Below are 19,077 nucleotides of genomic sequence, written 5' to 3'. Positions count from 1 at the left end.
GGACACCCGAGGGTCCACAGATAGGGCTCACCCCAAGGATAGGAGCCCATGATTTCTAAGCAGACTTCGGTTGAACTACTGAGCAGTACTAAGTCAGTTTCCTGCCTGCCCTGAGGGAGGGTCAGTGTGACAGCAACTAAGTCAGTGACTCTTTAAACAAGTGCGCCCTCCTTTTCTTTTTCCAGGTTGTGCCCTTTTAGCCAAGAAGCATGGAGGTAATTCATGGCCAGCCCTGCTGCTGCAGGGAGCTTGAAGGAGCTGACATACTGTCAGAGACCTTTTACTCTAATGAATTGCACACTCCACTACAAACAGCTACTCGCCCAACTGCCTCAGAGGACAGGTAAAAAAAGACTGGAGAATGCAAACAATTATAAAAGGTTTTAATATATTACTGTGTTTTTGTTTTGTGAGAAAAAGCATTTAAGGTTATGGACCTCTTCTGTGTATCACATCACTGGGAAGGCATAATATGACAATGAACTAAACTTTGAAGTGTCCACATCTGTTAGTAACTTGGAAAGAAGTAAAAAGGCAGTGTATATTTTTAAAAGGCAAACATCAAATTCATCTACTGCATTCTAGAACTCTAGAATGATCTGTTCCTTCATTTTGAATTAATTTTGTGTCTTTGTTTTTGGCGTGCTAGGGCTTCATTATGTGTGGGCTTTTCTCTGATTGCGGAGAGTGGGGGCTACTCTCTAGTTGCGATGCTGAGGCTTCTCATTGCAGGGGCTTCTTTTGTTGCAGAGCACCGGCTCTAGGGCGTGAGGGTTCAGCAGTTGTGGCTCTTGGACTCTGTAGAATACAGGCTTAGTAGTTGTGGCACACAGGCTTAGTTGCTTCTCAGCATGTGGGATCTTCCTGGACCAGAGATTAAACATGTGTCTCCTGAATTGGCAGGCAGATGCTTTACCACTGAGCCACCAGGGAAGCCTTGTGAATTAATGTTTTAATCGAACTTTATAAAGAGTAGTATGTGTGTTAGTTGCTCAGTCATGTCCAACTCTTTACAGCCCCATGGACTGTAGCTCGCCAGGCTCCTCTGTCCATGGAATTCTCCAGGCAAGAATACTGGAGTGATTGCCATTCCCTTCTCCAGGGCATCTTCCTGACCCAGGGATTGAACCCGGGTCTCCTGCACTGCAGGCAGATTCTTTACCATCTGAGCCACCAGAGAAGGCCAAAGAGTAGCATAGTGGGCCCTTATAATTCTCTAACACCATCTGCTCAAAAATACTCTCAGAATCTGTTATTCAGACTTTATTTATGCTCTACCAAATTTTCTGTAATGCATTGCAGATTATGTTTAAGATGTCATCTAACATATATGAGTGATTACTATGTGTTGGCACTGTAACAAATGTTTTACTAATGTGGTAATTGTTTTAATCCTTACAACAGCCCTATGAGATAAGTACTATTATCATCCCCATTTAATATGAAGGAACAGGGTACAAACAAGTACTTTTCCGAGATATTAGTGCCAGCTTTACTGTATTGTATCAATATTTATTTGAATTATTTTTAGGAAAGAAAAAAAAAACTCAAAATCATGGGTGAAAAATAACCCGTGTAATTGTTTTCTTGCTTTTGCTTGTTTGTTTTATAATTTCACGTTGTCAAATCTCTCATCTAAGAAGTCTTTCTCATTTAAGAAAGTAGTCAAAAGAGTTAGACATGACAGAAATGACTGAGCATGCACACACGTTATCTTTATGATAGCAGCCCCTCAAGAGTTTGAAGATTCTTTTGACTGTCTGAGTTCTTTTTGCCAGATGAACACTCGTTTTCAACAGACTTTACTCTTCTTTCTTTCTGTGTCAAGACTTTCACTGTCTTGATCAGACTTCCACAGATCTATTCCAATTTGTAAACATACTCTTTATGTGAAAAAATAAAAAGAAAGCCTATTCTCCTAATTAAAAACTAACACACAAGAAAAAAAGATATAAAGAAAAAAATTTTAACTGAAAAAAAAAAACCTGACATTTCTGTATGAATAACTTAGAAATCATGAAAATCTAAAAAGAAAATAAATTTTCCATTTTTCCAATGGAAGAAAAAATGAAATTAAAGCACAGGAAGAAACCGTCTGTACTTCCTTTATCCAGAAACTATAACCATTGCTAATATCTCAATATTTCTCCTCCATTTTTTTAATTTGAAGATTCCATTCAACATATTTTTTATAAATTACTGTTTTTCACTTAATGCAAAGAAATATGTTCATATTTGTGGGAAAGTGTGTTCAGTTCACATCTACAGACTCATTCCTTGGTGCACCTTCTTTGTTATCTGATTCCCAAAAGTGGCTGTGAGCCCTAAATTCCTGCTCAGCTCCAAGGACCATAAGATCAGACATGGCTTTCCTGGAGCCAGAGGAAACCCTTAGCAGATCGTGTGTGATATGGGGATAGGCAGTGGTCCCTGGATCAAAAGCAGCAGTGTGAGGTTTTATATTTGGCCAAAAAGGATCTGAGTGGGTATTTAATGTTGCCGTATCTGATGGAACTGACTGTGCCCTCAAAAGCACTCACAGAGGCATTTAACTGAATTGTTGATACCCTCTACCTAAATGGTCCTATGGTTTGGTTAGTAATTGGCTCCAAAACCCTTAAACAGACTTGAAATCTAAGAGAAACGTCAGAGAAAATATTGCTTTTCATTGCTGTGTTTCAGTCATTCATTCATGTCTGACTCTGAGACCCCATGGACTACAGCACATCATGCTTCCCTGTCCTTCACGATCTCCTGGAGCTTGCTCAGACTCATATCCATTGAGTCGGTGATGCCAACCAACCATCTCATCCTCTGTCATCCCCTTCTCCTCCTGCCTTCAGTCTTTGCCAGCATCAGGGTTTTTTCTTATGCATAGGCTTTTTGCATCAGGTGACCAAAGTATTGGAGCTTCAGCATCAGTCCCTCCAATGAATATTCAGGGTTGATTTCCTTTAGGATTGACTGGTTTGATCTTGCAGTCCACAGGACTCTCAAAAGTCTTCTCCAACACCACAGTTCAAAAGCATCAGTTCTTCAATGTTCAGCTTTCTGATGGTCCAATGCTTACATCCATATGTGACTACTGGAAAAACCATAGCTTTGACTAGACAGACCTTTGTTGACAAAGTAATGTCTCTGCTTTTTAATATGCTGTCTAGGTTGGTCATAGCTTTTCTTCCAAGTAGCAAGCGTCTTTTAATTTCATGGCTGCAGTCACCATCTGCAGTGATTTTGGAGCCCAAGAAAATAAAGTCTGTCTCTGTTTCCATTGTTTCCCCATCTGTTTGCCATGAAGTGATGGGGCCAGATGCCATGACCTTAGTTTTCTGAAGGTTGAGTTTTAAGCCAGCTTTTTCATTTTCCTCTTTCACCTTTATCAAGAGGCTCTTTGGTTCCTCTTTGCTTTCTGCCAAAAGGGTGGTGTCATCTGCATATCTGAGGTTATTGATATTTCTCCCAGCAATCTTGATTCTAGCTTGTGCTTCATCCAGCCTGGCATTTCTCATGATGTACTCTGCATATAACAAGGTGAAAATATACAGCCTTGATGTACTCCTTTCCCAGTTTGGAACCAGTCCATTGTTCCATGTCTGATTCTAACTGTTGCTTCTTGACCTGCATACTGGTTTCACAGGAGGCTGATAAGGTGGTCTTCTTTTCCCATCTTTTTAAGAATTTTCCACAGTTTGTTGTGATCCACACAGTCAAAGGCTTTAGCATAGTCAATAAAGCAGAGCTAGATGTTTTTCTGGAATTCTCTTGATTTTTCTGTGATCCAGTGGATGTTGGCAATTTGATCTCTGGTTCTTCTGACTTTTCTAAATCCAGCTTGAACATCTGGGAGTTCTCAGTTCATGTACTGCTGAAGCTTAACTTGGAGAATTTTGAGCATTACCTTGCTAGCATGTGAAATACGTGCAATAGTGAGGTGGTTTGAACATTCTTTGGCAATGCCCTTCTTTGGGATTGGAATGAAAACTGACCTTTTCCAGTCCTGTGGCCATGGCTGTTTTCCAAATTTGCTGGCATATTGAGTGCAGCACTTTCACAGCATCATCTTTTAGGATTTGAAATAGCTCAGCTGGAATTCCATCACCTCCACTAGCTTTGTTCGTAGTGATACTTCCTAAGGCCCACTTGACTTCATACTCCAGGATGTCTGGCTTTAGGTGAGCGATCACACCATCATGGTTATCCGGGTCATTAATATTTTTGTGTGTATAGTTTCTTTAACTGACTACAAAATTAAACACAGCATGTACTCAATTACCTATAAATATATTAAGGTATTATTTGAAGCAGTATCTAGGTACAACCATGTTCCTAGTTCCTAATAAATAAAATTTGCTTTTCACTTTATTCCATGTGAAGTTTTTCCTTTCCTAGTCCCCAAATGGGAAAACCGGGATGATCATGTATTCTCAGAACCTCCCCCTCCCATTTAACTCCCTTTTAAATAGTGGCTGGGCAGCTTACAGAAATAGAAGTTCTCTTTTCTCTCAGTAGTATTCCTCAACTTCTCTAGAACATGTCATCAGGGCAACATTGGTAACTCTACCCTATCCACACTGGGGCTTACTTCTTCCAAACCAGGTTCAGGGTATATGGCTCCCAACTCAAACCTCAAGGTATCTCAAAAACACAACAAAACAATGAAGAACAAAAATCTGCTGGCTTTTAGGGATTACTGTTCATAATGGTAAGGATGAATACAAGTCATAATGTATTAGCTCTCAGCAGCTTAATTTTCTAAGTGTGGCTGTACGTAAAGGGATGGCTTTTTAAATATTATAATGTATTTTGAACTAACTCGGCAATTTAAACAGAGATGAAAAATTGTTTCCTCTCATCCAGCTATTTTTTTTTCTTTCCAGAATAGGCAGCACAGTCTAACTCAGTTGTTACCCACCACTAGTCTGGTAACTCAGCACATCAAAATAACATGACAAGTGTTCTGAAAATACAGATTCCCAAGCTCTGTCTTTGGGCTTCCCCTGTGGCTCAGTGGTAAAGAATCCACCTGCAATGCAGGAGATGCAGTAGACAAGGGTTTGATCCCTGAGTCAGGAAGATCCCCTGGAGAAGAAATGGCAACCAGCAACTCACTCCAGTAGTCTTGTCCAGAGAGTCTCATGGACAGAGAAGCCCAGCAAGCTCCAGCCCAAAGGGTCGCAAGGAGTTGGGCACCACTAAAGTGTCTTAGCCCACACTCAAGCTTTATCTGTAGACACTCTGACTCACTGGGTCTGGGTTAGATCTAGGGGATCTGCATTTTTAGTAATTTTTCAACTTGTTTTGAGAATCACTGGGCTAGCAGAAAGCACTGAAAACAACATGAAAACCAGGATTATGGTCTAGTTTACCCAGTGACCAAGGGCAAATTAATCTTTGTACATCAGTTACTTTCTTCACTGGTATGTTTTGGGACAATTATATTAGTCACTATTATGTATAATTACTTGATCTCCTTAAAAAGCATTAATAAGTGAATGGCATTCTTTTGTGTTTTTTCCATCGAAAGTTTAACAGTGGCAGGTACAGATACTCAAAACCACAGATGCCTGCCTCCTTTTTCCATTCAGCTGACATCTCCTTCCTAGTCCATTAGGAAGATAAACATCAGTTAAGGAAGTGTCTTGAGAATTGCTTAAGATTTAATTACAAGTTCCATTTTATTTCTGTGTTCATCCCATTGCTTTCTGATTCCTGAGGTTTGGGGGTTTGTTTGTTGTTTTGTTTTTAACTGTTAGCTTGCTGTCAAAAAATAAGCATATGTTTGTTCTAGCCTTTCCTTTAATCATGCCTTCCAATCATTATTGGCTAAATTCAGCCCCCCAAATCAAAATCCTGTAAAGTGACTCCAAAGAAAGATATTAGTTCATCTACAGGAAACATATCTTTCTCTTAAACAAGTAAACATTAATTTTATGTGGCTACAGATTTCAGCACTAATAACTGATTGTTATTTGCCTAGGCGACATGTATTATTTAAGCTATAAAATTATTTAATACTGAAACTTTAATATTTCATTTAATTAGTTCCTTCTATAAATTCTGTTAATATTAAAGCTAAGGGGTAGGGATATGAGGCCCTACAGTGAAAGAGAAATATGACTTCTTTGTGCTTTGCCTTTTGTTTTAAATGGTTTCCTGCAACTTACTGGTTTTAGATGAATGCCAACCCAAATGATTGATTAACATATTCTACTGGCTCATCTTCCTAGGCTAGTGTAATATATGAGGGTCAGATGCTGAGAAATTGACTCATCTAATTTAAATGTAACTTTTAAAAACTTAGATATTAAAGCTTAGGTTGCCATTAATCAAATGTATTTAAATATTTTTCACTTGTCATGCCCCCACACTGTGTCTGTTGATTACAGTCATAGATCATACCTCAGCGATCTGAGAACGGAATACCTGCACCCCTTCTCCAGTATCCCCAGTCAGTGGACACCAGATTCTCCCTGACTAGCTGGTGCAGGGGGTGGCAGACTTCTTCCTTAAAGGACCAGATGGTGAATACTTAAGGCTCTATAGTCTCTGTCAAGGGCTTCTCTGGTGGCTAAGATGGTAAGGAATCTGCCTACAATGCAGGAGACCCTGGCTTGCCTAGAGAATTCCATGGACAGAGGAGCCTGGCAGGCTACAGTCCATGGGGTTGCAAAGAGTCAGATACACTTTCACTTTTTTCACTTTCAGTCTCTTGTCAAACTACTCAGCTCTGCTGTTGTAGCAGGAAAACAGTCATAGACAATAGCCAGTATAGAAATGAATGGTCATGACTGTATTCCAATAAAATTTTACTTCCAAAAACAGCAGTAGGTTGGATTTGGCCTGTGGGTCATAGTTTGCCAACCCCTATTAGTGACTTTGAGATACTATATTCTGTTGTATGACAGTCCCAAGAGTTAGTTCTTTCAGCAGATTTGTGCAGGAGGTGGACACTAAACCAGTGCGTGGGTGCAGAGAAGAAAGAAGCTCTACTGTCCACATCTGTTATCTCTGAGTTCCCTTCCCGTGTTTCTAACTGGGTCCCCATTGCTCAGAAGGTATCATCCAAACGGCCCGTGAGATCATGCAGGGTGTCACCCTTGTCTTCCTCGCTTGCTTCCCCTCTCAAGCAGCTCTTCTCTACTGTGCCTCAAATTTCAATATTCTGTATCAGCTCTTCTGATATAGCCTAAAATTCAGCTGTCTTTTCAGCCCTTAAGATTCAGCTAAGTTCCACTCAAATCTTTATTCCATACATTCTGGTAACCCGAAGCCTTCCTCAAAATGTACCGAAATTCCCAGGATGGGGTGGAGATGACCGTAACTGACTTTGGGTACCCGGCTCCACATATTCTGCTTCTTTTCAACAACAATTTGACCCAGATGTGAAACAGTCATTTTTTAGTTTCCTCCAAAGACCTCATCCACACAGAGCATTTGTGAGTCTGGTAAATTTCACTGATCAGGTAAGGGTCTGAAGGAAGAATCACATCATACCATATAATGTATAACTAAAAGTCCCTTATAAGCCATAGCTTCTGTATTTAAAAGTTCTCTATCCCAGCTACCATCAGAGTTCCCCCAATGGCGTTTCACTCACTGTGATCCCTTAGCATCCTGCTGGCCTCTTTCCTTCCTCTCCCTCTACTTCCCTTTCCCCTCATCTTCCTCTCTCAAGAGTGAAACACCAAATCCCGTCCACTGCTGAGCAGCTTCATAAATCTTGGGTTGCTTGAGTCCTTATCAACACCTGTACTTGCAGAGTCTCTGTCACTTCTCCAAGTGGCCTAACAAAATACTTGATCAAACAAGCAAGTCTTCCCCAAGAAGGATTCTAGAGCCAACACTGTCAGGAATTTTCAATTCCATCACCTTTCAACTCTCTAGGCCTTCTTCCATGATACTGCCCCTGCTTAGGGTCCTCCCTCTCTTGCACCCAGAAAAGTCCTACTCATCCTTTAGAACTCATCCTAGACAATGATTCACCCAAGAATCCTTCCTCCAGAAGGGGATCCTGTTGGTCTTGCATCTATATGAATAGGGGGTATGCTATCTATCTCTGACCACTTAAATTCAAGTTCAAGTCATGGGCAAGTGCAAACTTGGGGAGAAAATGAGAGAGCTGGTTTTTCCTGACTCACCTTTAACATGAGAGGGCAGTCTTTTAGGGTCCCAGTTTACAGTAGGGATGGCTTCCTTTAGATTCCTCACCTGGCTGATTTCTGTGCTTCTCCCCCTGCAATGTCCTTAAAGCAAAAATGAAATCTGCCTGAATTAGCACTGCCTTGTGAAGAAAGCTGAGCGCCGAAAAATTGATGCTTTTGAACTATGGTGTTGGAGAAGACTCTTGAGAGTCCCTTGGACAGCAAGGAGATCCAACCAGTCCATCCTAAAGGAGATCAGTCCTGGGTGTTCATTGGAAGGACTGATGCTGAAGCTGAAACTCCAGTACTTTGGCCACCTCATGCGAAGAGTTGACTCATTGGAAAAGGCCCTGATGCTGGGAGGGATTGGGGGCAGGAGGAGAAGGGGACAACAGAGGATGAGATGGCTGGATGGCATCACTGACTCAATGGGCATGGGTTTGGGTAGACTCCGGGAGTTGGTGATGGACAGGGAGGCCTGGCGTGCTGTGATTCATGGGGTCGCAAAGAGTAGGACACGACTGAGCAACTGAACTGAACTGAACTGACTGAAGGGCAAAAGTGGCTTCTGTGCTTGTTTACCTTTCCGGATTCCTATTTCCCCTCTTATGGAACCCTGGTGTCTCTTTCTGTCTTGTTAACAATGAGTTGCTTTTAAGAAGATGCTTTTCTTTTCAACATTTTGTGTTGTTTGCTCAAGGAAAATCAAAACAGTCAAATAAAAATAGAATTCAACTTCTCCAAGAAAATTTGACCCAAAGTTCAATGGGTTCCCCTTTCTAAAATTATCATGTCACTGTCTGCTCTCAAGGAAAACCACCTAGTCAGTATTTATTGAACATATATTTGCAAGGCACAGTGCCGTATCCTGGGGATTCCATGGTGAGTGTGCCAGAGTCTGTCTGCAATGACCTGTCCTCTTTGTTGTGCTGTAGAAACTGTGATGAATCATTGTTCTTTGTTCTCTAGAACATTGTGCTGTTCATTTCTTGGTGACAGATTACTGCTTTATTATAAGAGGATATAACTTAACAACAGTCAGGTGGAAGAGGTGCAGAGGGCAAGGTATGTGGATTGGGGCACTGAACTTCCATGAAGTCTGAGGGCCCAACTCTCCCCCCACCGCCTCCTCCACATGGTCACCAACCCCAAAGCTCTTTTTCCAGCATTTTAATGTATTTTTAGTGGGATGGTTAGTCTAAATAATTGACTGCCGTTAGTGGAAACTGGAAGACATGAAATCCTTCCTAATTAGGACGCAGGTCTTTAGCCAGATTAAGAGTTTTGTGAGGGCTTCTCCCTAGCCTAAAGTTTTCATATTGTGTCATAAGAAGCAGTCCAGGAAACAAATCAGTCTCTTTGGCCTTTTTCATTCACTCAGGTATGCAATTCATTTCACAGACATCCATTGAGTACTTCCTATGAAGCATTTTTACAACAGTGAATATGTGTCCTTGCCCTTCACTCCCTTGTTGAGAAAGAGCAAAGAAAGTCCTCTGAACTACCAGTTGTGTTTTTTTTTTCACATTTTTCAAAAGCATTTATTAAGAAACGGGGGGCTGGGGGGGAAAGAAAGGTATAAAGTACACAATCAAAGGAATGAAAGAGTTTACAACATAGCTTCTTCAGGCCAGTGGCAACTAAGAAATATTTGCTGGGCCGACACTAAGGGTATGGAGGCCCCAATTCCATTTTCAATCCCATTTCTTTTGGCTGCTAACCCAACCAGCTCAAAACACCTTCTGAAGAGAAGTCAGATTGCCTTCCAAGACCTCCCCAAACTACTTCCCAGTTGCCTTTACGGGCCTTCTCCGCCTGGTCCCCGATTCCTTCCCGAGGCTTCGGGTGAGCTCAGCCAGACCCTGCTGGGCCCTCTCCACTCCTCCAGTCACTCTGTGGTCCCTTCATCTATTTCTGTTCCCATCCAGATTCATTTAACTAAACTACATGCATGAACCAGTTGGGCTGGCTTGATCTGCTGCCTTTGGTCAAGTTACCTGTTTTTCTAAGCCTACATCTGAACTTGCTCTTTCTCCAGTCAGGAACAACGTCTTGAGCAGCGTCTCTGGCAGCTCCCTGCCTCCGTCAGTCCAAGGCTACTATCTCCCGCAGACAGAACTCTGCACCCCCGTCCAACCCCCCACTTAACTTCCAGGTGGCTCCAGTTCTCAGCTAACCCGTCTAGGTGGGGGTTTAGTAACTAAGTTGTGTCTTGACACTTGAGGCCTCGTGGACTGTAGCCCACCAGGCTCCTCTGTCCATGGGATTCTCCGGGCAAGAATACTGGAGTGGGTTGCCATTGCCTTCTCCTGAACTACCAGTTTTTAAGATGAGACTTAGCCCTACCAGCCAAGTTAGGAAATTTCCATGTCTTCAACCTACAGAATGGTATAGTTGTAAAGGGTGGAACAATGGAGAACTATTTTCTATGGAAGGTAATTTGTTGAATAAGGCAGTACTTCTAAAGCTTAGGATGCAAAGGAATCATCTGGAGGGCTTGTTTAAAACAGATTACAGCTTAAAGGAGTGGAATGGGGAGAGGAGAGGGAAGCTCAGGAGGGAGGGGAGATGTATATGTATATATAATTGTGACTGATTCACACTGTTGTATGGCAGAAACCAATGCAGCATGGTAAAGCAATTGTCCTCCAATTAAAAAATAAATTAAAGAAAAACAGATTATAGGGCTCAGCACCTCACTACACCCCCCAATTCTGATTCCTGGATCTGGATGGAGCCTGAGAATTTGTATTTCTAACAAGGTCCTTCTCACTCTAGCTCACTTCCGCATTGTAGAAGTGCTAACACGCTCTCTGGAATCTCTCTTACAAGAGCGTTAGTCCCATTCATGACGGCTCCTCCTGACCTAGTCACTTCCAGAAGATCCCACCTTTTTATATCATCACATTGGACATTAGGATTTAAATACATAAATTTGGGTGCGGGAAGGACACAAACATTCAGACCATAGCATTCCACTCTGAAGCCATTAATATTTCAAAAATCTCTCTTTTTATGCAGGTATCAGAAATTAAGACAGTCACTCCAACGATGTAGGCTTCCATGGGGCGCTGAAAGGGAATATGGAGGGATGATGCCCATTTCGCTCCCTGAGGAACACAGGCCGAAATGTGAACCTCCTAGAGTCATGGGCAAAGGACATCAGCATTATGGATTTGGTGGAGAAATCTGGCCAAGGTAAATAAACTTTCAGTCCCTCACATAGAGGTCATTATTATTCAATTTTCTGTATTTCTATTGTGAGTCCTTTGTTAACTTACATCTACTTCTAAACTTTTATTATTTATGAAAAGATACAGATGGGAACACTAATTATATAATTTCTAATTGTGAAGTCAGTAAAAAATATGTTATTAATATCTTTGTTCTCCTTAGAGATGTTTAAGTATGTGATCAGAAATTTTGATTAATCTAATTCCCTTGCTAATCATATTTTATCTAAAACAAAGTAACATTCCTGAGAGAGATTAATTTTTTTGGCTTGAGCAAATAGATGGCCTAATTTCTACAAATGTTGTTGACTTGAATTTTTTTTTTAACCATCAATAGTCATTAGAATCTAATGGACATTGTTTTCAAGTATTAAAATATTTCAATCATCATTTATGTCTTAAAGTTACCCTTTCAGCAAATTTATTCAAAGGCCAGTTAAACCTGAAGATAAAACACACACACACACAAAATCTGAGCAGTAAATTAGTCACATTAACTCTAAGCATGAAATTTACTCCAAACAAAATCCACTGAAGCTTCTCCACACAGAGCCTGCTTACTCCTGCTTTATCTAACAATCCTGGCTACCTAGTTTACTAACAATCTAGCTAAATAGTTTTTTATTCTAAAGCAGTTAAAATAAATAAATAGGCCACAGCTAGAGAGGAAAGCAATACCAATAGGGACATGTGGTAGCCTTATGAAAGCTTCAGTAAAGTAATAAAAAGGAGACAAATGAAAAGTCCAATTGGAAAGATGCAAATATTGACACATTGAAGATAAGACCTCAAGTTCATTAATTCATTCAACAGATTTGTTTAAGCCCCCACTCTCGTGGAACTTACTTTCTAATATAATATAGATTTTTAATATCTTTGTAAAGTGGAAATTGTTATCCTGGCTTTACAATAGAGACCCAAGAGGTTCAGTAACTTTCCTTGGGTCAGACAATATGAAGTTTCAGAATGGGGATTTGAATCCAGGTTTATTTAACTCCATAGTCCACATTCTTTTCATCTGTTCATTCATTCACTCATTCCAGCTATTCATTTATTCAGTCATTTGAATATAGCAAGCATTGTTAAGATTAAGCTATAGCTCCTCATGGAGTTTATAGTTCTGGTCCCCAGAATGTGTATGTTAAAAAGATGTACAATATTCTAAAAGATTTAGAAGTATATTCAGAATTATAGTGGGTAAAAAGAAAGCAAAAGACTAGCTTCTTATGAGAAAGAAGTTTTAGTGTCTTATGGAATGCAGCCATAGTATACTTGGGAAAGGAAATATTTGTTCCAATTAGAATGTCAATCACTCCTGACTCAGAAATGCAGGTTAATATATTTGGTTCTTGTCACACCCTTTTGTGTTAAATGTTATCATTTTTATCAATTAAATATTATCATTATCATATTTATCTCTTAAAAATATTTCAAGTAACCTTACCCTCAGCCCGTAGGAATTTATTACCTGATGTGTGTGTGTGTGTGTGTGTGTGTGTGTGTGTGTTAGTTGCTCAACCGTGTCTGACTCTTTGTGATCCCGTGGACTGTAGCCCACCAGGCTCCTCTGTCATGGAATTCTCCAGGCCAGAATACCGAGTGGGTTGCCATTCCCTTTCCAGGGGCTCTTCCTGACCCAGGGATCGAACCCAGGTCTCCTGTATTCCAGATTCTTTCACTGTGAGCCACAAGGGAAGCCTTCACCTGGTGGAACCCCAAGTTTTGTTCCTGAAAGATCTAAGCTTCCCTTGGGGCTTCCCTGGGGGCTCAGTGGTAACGAATCTGCCAGCCGGGTCAGGAGCCACGGGTTTGATCCCTGATCAGGGAAGCTCTCATTTGACAAGGAGGAACTAATAAGCCCGTGGGCCACAGCAACTGAGCCTGTGCTCTAGAGCCTGGGAGCCCCAACTGCTGAAGCCCACGTGCCCGCGAGTCTGTGCTCTGAGACAAGCAGAGCCACGGCAGCGAGCAGCCCGCACACCACAACCAGAGAGTAGCCCCGCACAACAGCAAAGACCCAACACAGCGGAATTAATAAGCTTAAATCTTAAAAAACAACAACAAAAAAAACTAAGCTGTTAGCAGTGTGTGCAGCTACTACGCTATTCTGTGAATTTTATGGCACTGGGAGCAATGTTAGGAGGTCTCCAAAAGATTCTCCCGGTTCTAGAAATGCTCCTTTTCCCCAGCATGGTAGAGTGGCAATCCTCTTGTCCTTCGCATTTAGGGTCTATCACCCCAGCCTATTTGGAATAATTCTTTCTTGCCTGTTTTCTCCAGAGTCATACGGAGCCCCAGATTACATCATCAGTTCAGCTTCCAGTTCAGTGGGACCATTGTTATGTCGTCTGGTGGCAGCGTTTCTCCCTTAACCTCTAAATGAGCAGAGCTCAAGGTGGCTGGGGAGGAAGTAAAAATTTTCTCAAGTGTAATAAAAACAGTGAGGAGCCTCACTCCCACTTCCCCCTGTACTTTTAGACCATGCATTCTGGCTACAGGGGAAAATATTTATTGGTCACCAGTTCAGAGCATGTGCCACACTCTTTAGGACAACACTGAGCCATAGCTGAATCATCAATAGGCCATTCTAGCCATCTGTAAATATGACAAGGCCAGTGAATCATTTAAATTCAACCAGTGCCTTATTTCTTTTTGTGATAAATTGAGTTCTTTAGTCAAGAGTAATACGTTTAAGATGTCATGTAGTGAATAAGGCATTCAGTTACATTCCACTGATGATGTAACTGGCAGCAATGCAGTGAGGAGGAAAGGGAAATCCTTAGTTAGAGGTTCCTGTGAGGATAAGTCACCTTTCATGATGCAGGGGTCTAATGCAGTCAACCACCCACCAGGTGGGTGACTAGTACACCCAGGGAGATTTTTCTCTATGAATTACTTAGGATTGGTAACTTCTGCTGGTAAACTTAAATGTAGCCAGACCAGTTTTGATGAAGGGGAGTTTCGTGTTGCTGAGTTCAAACATGAGAACTTCTGTCCCTGCCCCTGTAATAATTTAGTTTATGAAGCCACCGAGAAAGCACTGGGTGACTGGAGAAAGCCTGACAGATGCCCACAGAGTATCTAGCTAATTGAGAACACCCTCAGTTGTGAGATTCTGTTGGTGAGCATTCTTGTGGGGAATGAATAACCCTCACACTCTAGGACCAATCCCAAAGACTGAGAAAGCGAGTATTTTGGAGTCTACGTTGGGTAGATGAGATGTAGGATGGGTGTTCAAAAGATACTGAGTTCAGCACTACAGTATGTATTAAAATATCACAGGCGCCAAGAATGAAGGCTGCAGGGACTATGGACTTCAGGTGATAATAATGTGTCGGTGGAAGTTCATCAAGCCTAACAAATGTACCACTCTTGTGAGAGATGTTGATAATGGGGGAGGCTAAGCATGTGTGAGTTAAAGGGTGTTTTATAATCTTTCTACCTTCAAATCTCTCAACCTTGCCATGAACCTAAAACTGCAATCTAAAGATTGTAAATATGGATTTATCTGATTCTTTAAATTTCTCATAGTGTTTCACAGTATGGATGTATTGAATTATTAACCATTCTTATATTTTCTTTTTCTTCTTTTGTATTAACTAAATGTATGAATATCTTTATACAGGCTTCCTTGAACTCAATACACAAATGTCTCTCCAGGGAAAATTCTAAGTAGAAGTTATGGATCACAATATATGAATTATTTTTAATTTTAGCCCCCAAATGCTTTATATTCCCATAGTAGTATCTAAAAGTATCCATTTTGCCATATTCTTAGCCAACTGTACTAACATTATCAAACTGTATAATTTTTGCCTATCTATAGAATAAAAAGTTTATCTTGATTTTCAGAATGCATTTCTCTGATTAGACTGAGTACTATTTTCTTGCATTTGTTTTCTTATTTTTGACCATTTATATTTTCTTTCTGTTCTTATTCTTTGCTCCTTTTTATTGCTTGTCTTTTAGCTAGGGATTCTTACTGATTCTTTATGTTCTGGATATTAACCCTATATGTATCTATTATGAATAATTTTTCTAATCTTTGTTTTATTTGAGCTTTTTTATACTGTCTTGTCTTAAATTTTTATAAATTCTCCCTATCTTTTTTTTAAAATTTTTTTCTATTTATTTATTTTTGGCTGTGCTGGCAGTGTTGCACAGGCTTTTTTTACTTTTGGCAAGTGGGAACTACTTTCTAGTTGTGGTGCATGGGCTTCTCATTGCGGTGGCTTCTCTTGTTGCGAAGAATTCCATGGACAAGGAGCCTGGTGTGCTACAGTCCATGGGGTTGCAAAGAGTCGGACACAACTGAGCAACTAACACACACACACACTTGTGGAACACAGGCTCTGGAGCACACGGGCTTCAGTAGTTGCAGCATGTGGGCTCAGGAGTTGTGACTCCTAGGCTCTGGAGCACTGGCTCAGTAGTTGGGGTGCATGGCCTGAGTTGCTCCTCAGTATGTGGGATTTTCCCAGATCAGGACTCAAATCCATGTCACCTGCATTGACAAACAGATTCTTTACCACTGGGCCACCAGGGAAGTCCTTTTCAAAAATTTTGCATTTGATGTTATCAAATTTCCTTTTGATTTTTGAGTTTTTAAAAATCTTATTTAAAATGTTTTCCCTACCACCAAGAAAAAAACATATTCCTATATTTTTTTTAATATTTGTATGCTTTTCACCAATTCCTTAGATTTTTAATCCATCTAAATTATCTCTGTGAATAGTATGAAGTTGAAATCCTTTTTTCCAAATGGCTAGTGAATTTTTCCTACATTGTTTATTAAAAAATAAGCCTTTTCCCACTAATGTAAAATGCCATCTTTTCATGTGCTGAATTACCACGTATATATGGTTGTATTCATCTATTTATCTTTTACTATTTCACCATTACATTGCCATTAAAAGGATGTTCAATTTAATCTTTTCTTTCTTTTCAGAAAGCTTCCTATTGAACAATATTATTATTTGTCACAGAACAAAAAAAGTGACATCTACGGAAATGATTCTTTGTAAGTTTGAGGTTTCTTTTCCTTATGTGAAATCAAATAACATTTTTAAGTAGAAATGAGTTATATGCAAAATTTTAAAAGTCCCTAAATTTTCCTCAAGTCTAGGGAACTTCTAGAAAAACAAAAGTCTTCCTTTTTTAAATAGAGATCATTGATTATAGAAACCAAGACCAAAAGAACAAGAATAAAATAAATAGACTAAAACCTACTAATAGTTTGTTGCATTTAAACAACAAAAAAAAATCAGAAAGGTGGAATAGTAATGTTCAAAAAGATTCATACAGGTCCTCTTGACCCATTTCCCTGCCTTTGACTTTGTTATTCAATCTAATAAGAATCTGTTACATTTCTTAAGAGGGTCATAGAAAAAGCCCCAGTGCCCTCAATAAAAATTTTAATCAGAATTTTATGAAAGTGGTTTGTTATGACAATCTGCAAATAACTCTTAATAAAATTACTCTAAGTTTCTCTTTTGGATAAAGAATACTTAATTTGCTCTTTGCTTAGAGGAATTATTTTCTAGTGTATTTTTTTTGCTCATTGAAATAGTTTGTTGTATATATTACAAAGGCCTACTTTGTAATTTTCAGATAAAAATAAAACACTGACCACACTGACATAAAAATGAAAATACTAACATTAGTTCTGTTTATAGATAATAAGTTAATATAGAGTTCAGCCACAAGAGGGAGCCAAAAAGTTATGAAATTTGTGGTTGCTGGGCCTTTTTCCCTTTGAGATTAATAAACTGAAAAGTAGAGAGTGGCAGTAAAATCATGGATAGGTTCAGGTCAAGGAATTCGTGTCTCTGTGCATTTTTTATTTTCATTTTATCCTTTCAAACTTTGAATTTTTAAAAAAGCTTTTTCTTTTTTAATTTTTATTCTTATTTTTCTATTTTGTTTTTTTAATTGAAATATAGTTCATTCACCATGTATTAGTTTCAAGTGTATAGCAAAGTGATTTCAGTTATACACATACACACGCACACAATTTTTTCCATGTTGAATCAAATTAATTTTAGGTAAGTACTTGTCAAAATCAGCTAAATGAGAACAATCTTAAATGCTGATATAATGTTTCATATATAATAGTCAATCTGATAGCTCTCGATCTCATAGATTCTTATATTCATTGCTTTCCATCCCCTACTCAACCAGAAATTTAACTGGAAGGCATGCCTTTTTTTTTCAGTTCCAACAAACTTAGAGTCCAAATAAAGATATAAACCTTTTACAGTGCATGTGGATTGTGTGTTTATAATACTTTATAGACTGATAAAATTATATGGCTTATGTACCACTTTCTAAATAGAGGAACATATAAAAAAGCAAACAGTATATTCAATTTTACTGCCTTTACTATTGACTGATAGCATTCTGTTCATTTTTCATAACTCAGAATATTTCAGAAATATTTGTGTAGGCTGAAACTAATTGCTGAAATCCAATGAAAGTTGATGACAGTCCTTCTCTAGTGTGGACTTTGTCCCTGGGCTGCAGTGTTATTTCTTGGCACGTAGAGCTCAAAGCAATTAGTAAATACACAACCTTCTAATAGTGAAGTGATTCAGAAAAGGCATGCCTCTGAGAACTTGTTCAGTTTTGTTCTAGCCTCTCTGCAACTGGGCAACATTTACTCTCATGAGAGGTGAGCAATTCTGGGCAAAGGGGCAAAGCACACACTGTACTTATATGTTTTCTCCAACCAGGCCACACTCAGGTCACTTTAGGTCATGGAATTGCACCACATGCATGGTGTCAGGCTACCTCAGAGCACTTCGGTGCTTTGCCTATGAGCGTGAAGTCAGTAAGAACTAAAGCTCTATTATCACTAGAATAAGTTAGAAACGCAGAGTGGTGAGTGGGGCTGAAGTTAGAATAAGCTTAATGGAAAAAATTGACCAACAGACAACTGAGATATGATAATATCATATCTGTCTGGTTAATACTGAGTGTTCCAGAAAGTCAATCAGTATCATAAAGACTGTAGTTTGCAAATGGGATACTTCTTTATTGTTAAGCAAGTCACTAATAAAAATGTGAGCTTTTAAAAGTCCTTAATATAAATTAGGATTTGTTTCCTGTTTTTATTCTAGGCTGCCCAAACCACCTAATTCAACAGTAGGGTAAGTAGACAACTATATTTTCCTTCCCTGTTATAGTCAAGAAAAACATATTGGCCATCTATATGTCTTAAGACAGTGTAAGGACCAGTTATACTTTTCATGGTTCTTTTTTTCCTTAATCAGGCAAGAGAAGAGGCTGATACAAGTCTGAAATAACAGTATTACTGATTTCCCCCAATTATATTCCCGACTAATTTTTTAAAGTAAACTTTTAAATTTAGTCCTATTTTATATTTACAAAATTATTGGGAAAACAGGACAGAGATTTCCTATTTACCTCATACCCAGTTTCCCCTATTATTACATCTTATATTAGTATGGTACCTTTGTCCTATTAATGAGCCAATAGTGGTGCATTAGTATTGTTTAGATTTCCTCAATTTTTTCCTAGTGTCCTTTTGCTATTCCTGGATCTGATCCAGGACACCACAGTACCCTTAGTAGTCATGTCTCCTTAGGCTCCTTTTGGCTCTGACAGTTGCTCAGACTTCCCTTTTTTTTTTTTTTTTAATTATCTCAGGGGACTTTCATAGTGGTCCAGTGGCTAAGACTTGG

The 19,077-nt window shown here is 39.4% G+C and overlaps 1 protein-coding gene across 2 annotated transcripts in view; it reads left to right on the top strand.

Moving 5' to 3' along the window:
* SPMIP4 (sperm microtubule inner protein 4) overlaps positions 1-19,077 on the top strand; it is a 40,969-nt gene that overhangs the window by 982 nt on the left and 20,910 nt on the right. Inside the window, exons 2-5 of one of the 2 annotated variants that reach the window (XM_020877860.2) lie at positions 186-343; positions 11,163-11,339; positions 16,323-16,394; positions 18,493-18,522. In XM_020877860.2, coding sequence (XP_020733519.2) covers positions 210-343; positions 11,163-11,339; positions 16,323-16,394; positions 18,493-18,522 — 413 coding nt within the window. In that variant the 5' untranslated portion in view covers positions 186-209. Of the gene's footprint in view, positions 1-185; positions 344-9,126; positions 9,207-11,162; positions 11,340-16,322; positions 16,395-18,492; positions 18,523-19,077 lie in introns of those variants that run through there. The other variant, XM_070467650.1, reaches the window with a different exon arrangement.

This window comes from Odocoileus virginianus, chromosome 1 (genome assembly GCF_023699985.2).
Source record: "Odocoileus virginianus isolate 20LAN1187 ecotype Illinois chromosome 1, Ovbor_1.2, whole genome shotgun sequence".
NCBI classification, from domain to species: Eukaryota; Metazoa; Chordata; class Mammalia; order Artiodactyla; family Cervidae; genus Odocoileus; species Odocoileus virginianus.
Note: the sequence above shows the minus strand (reverse complement) of the source record. Positions and strands in the feature narration are given on the sequence as shown.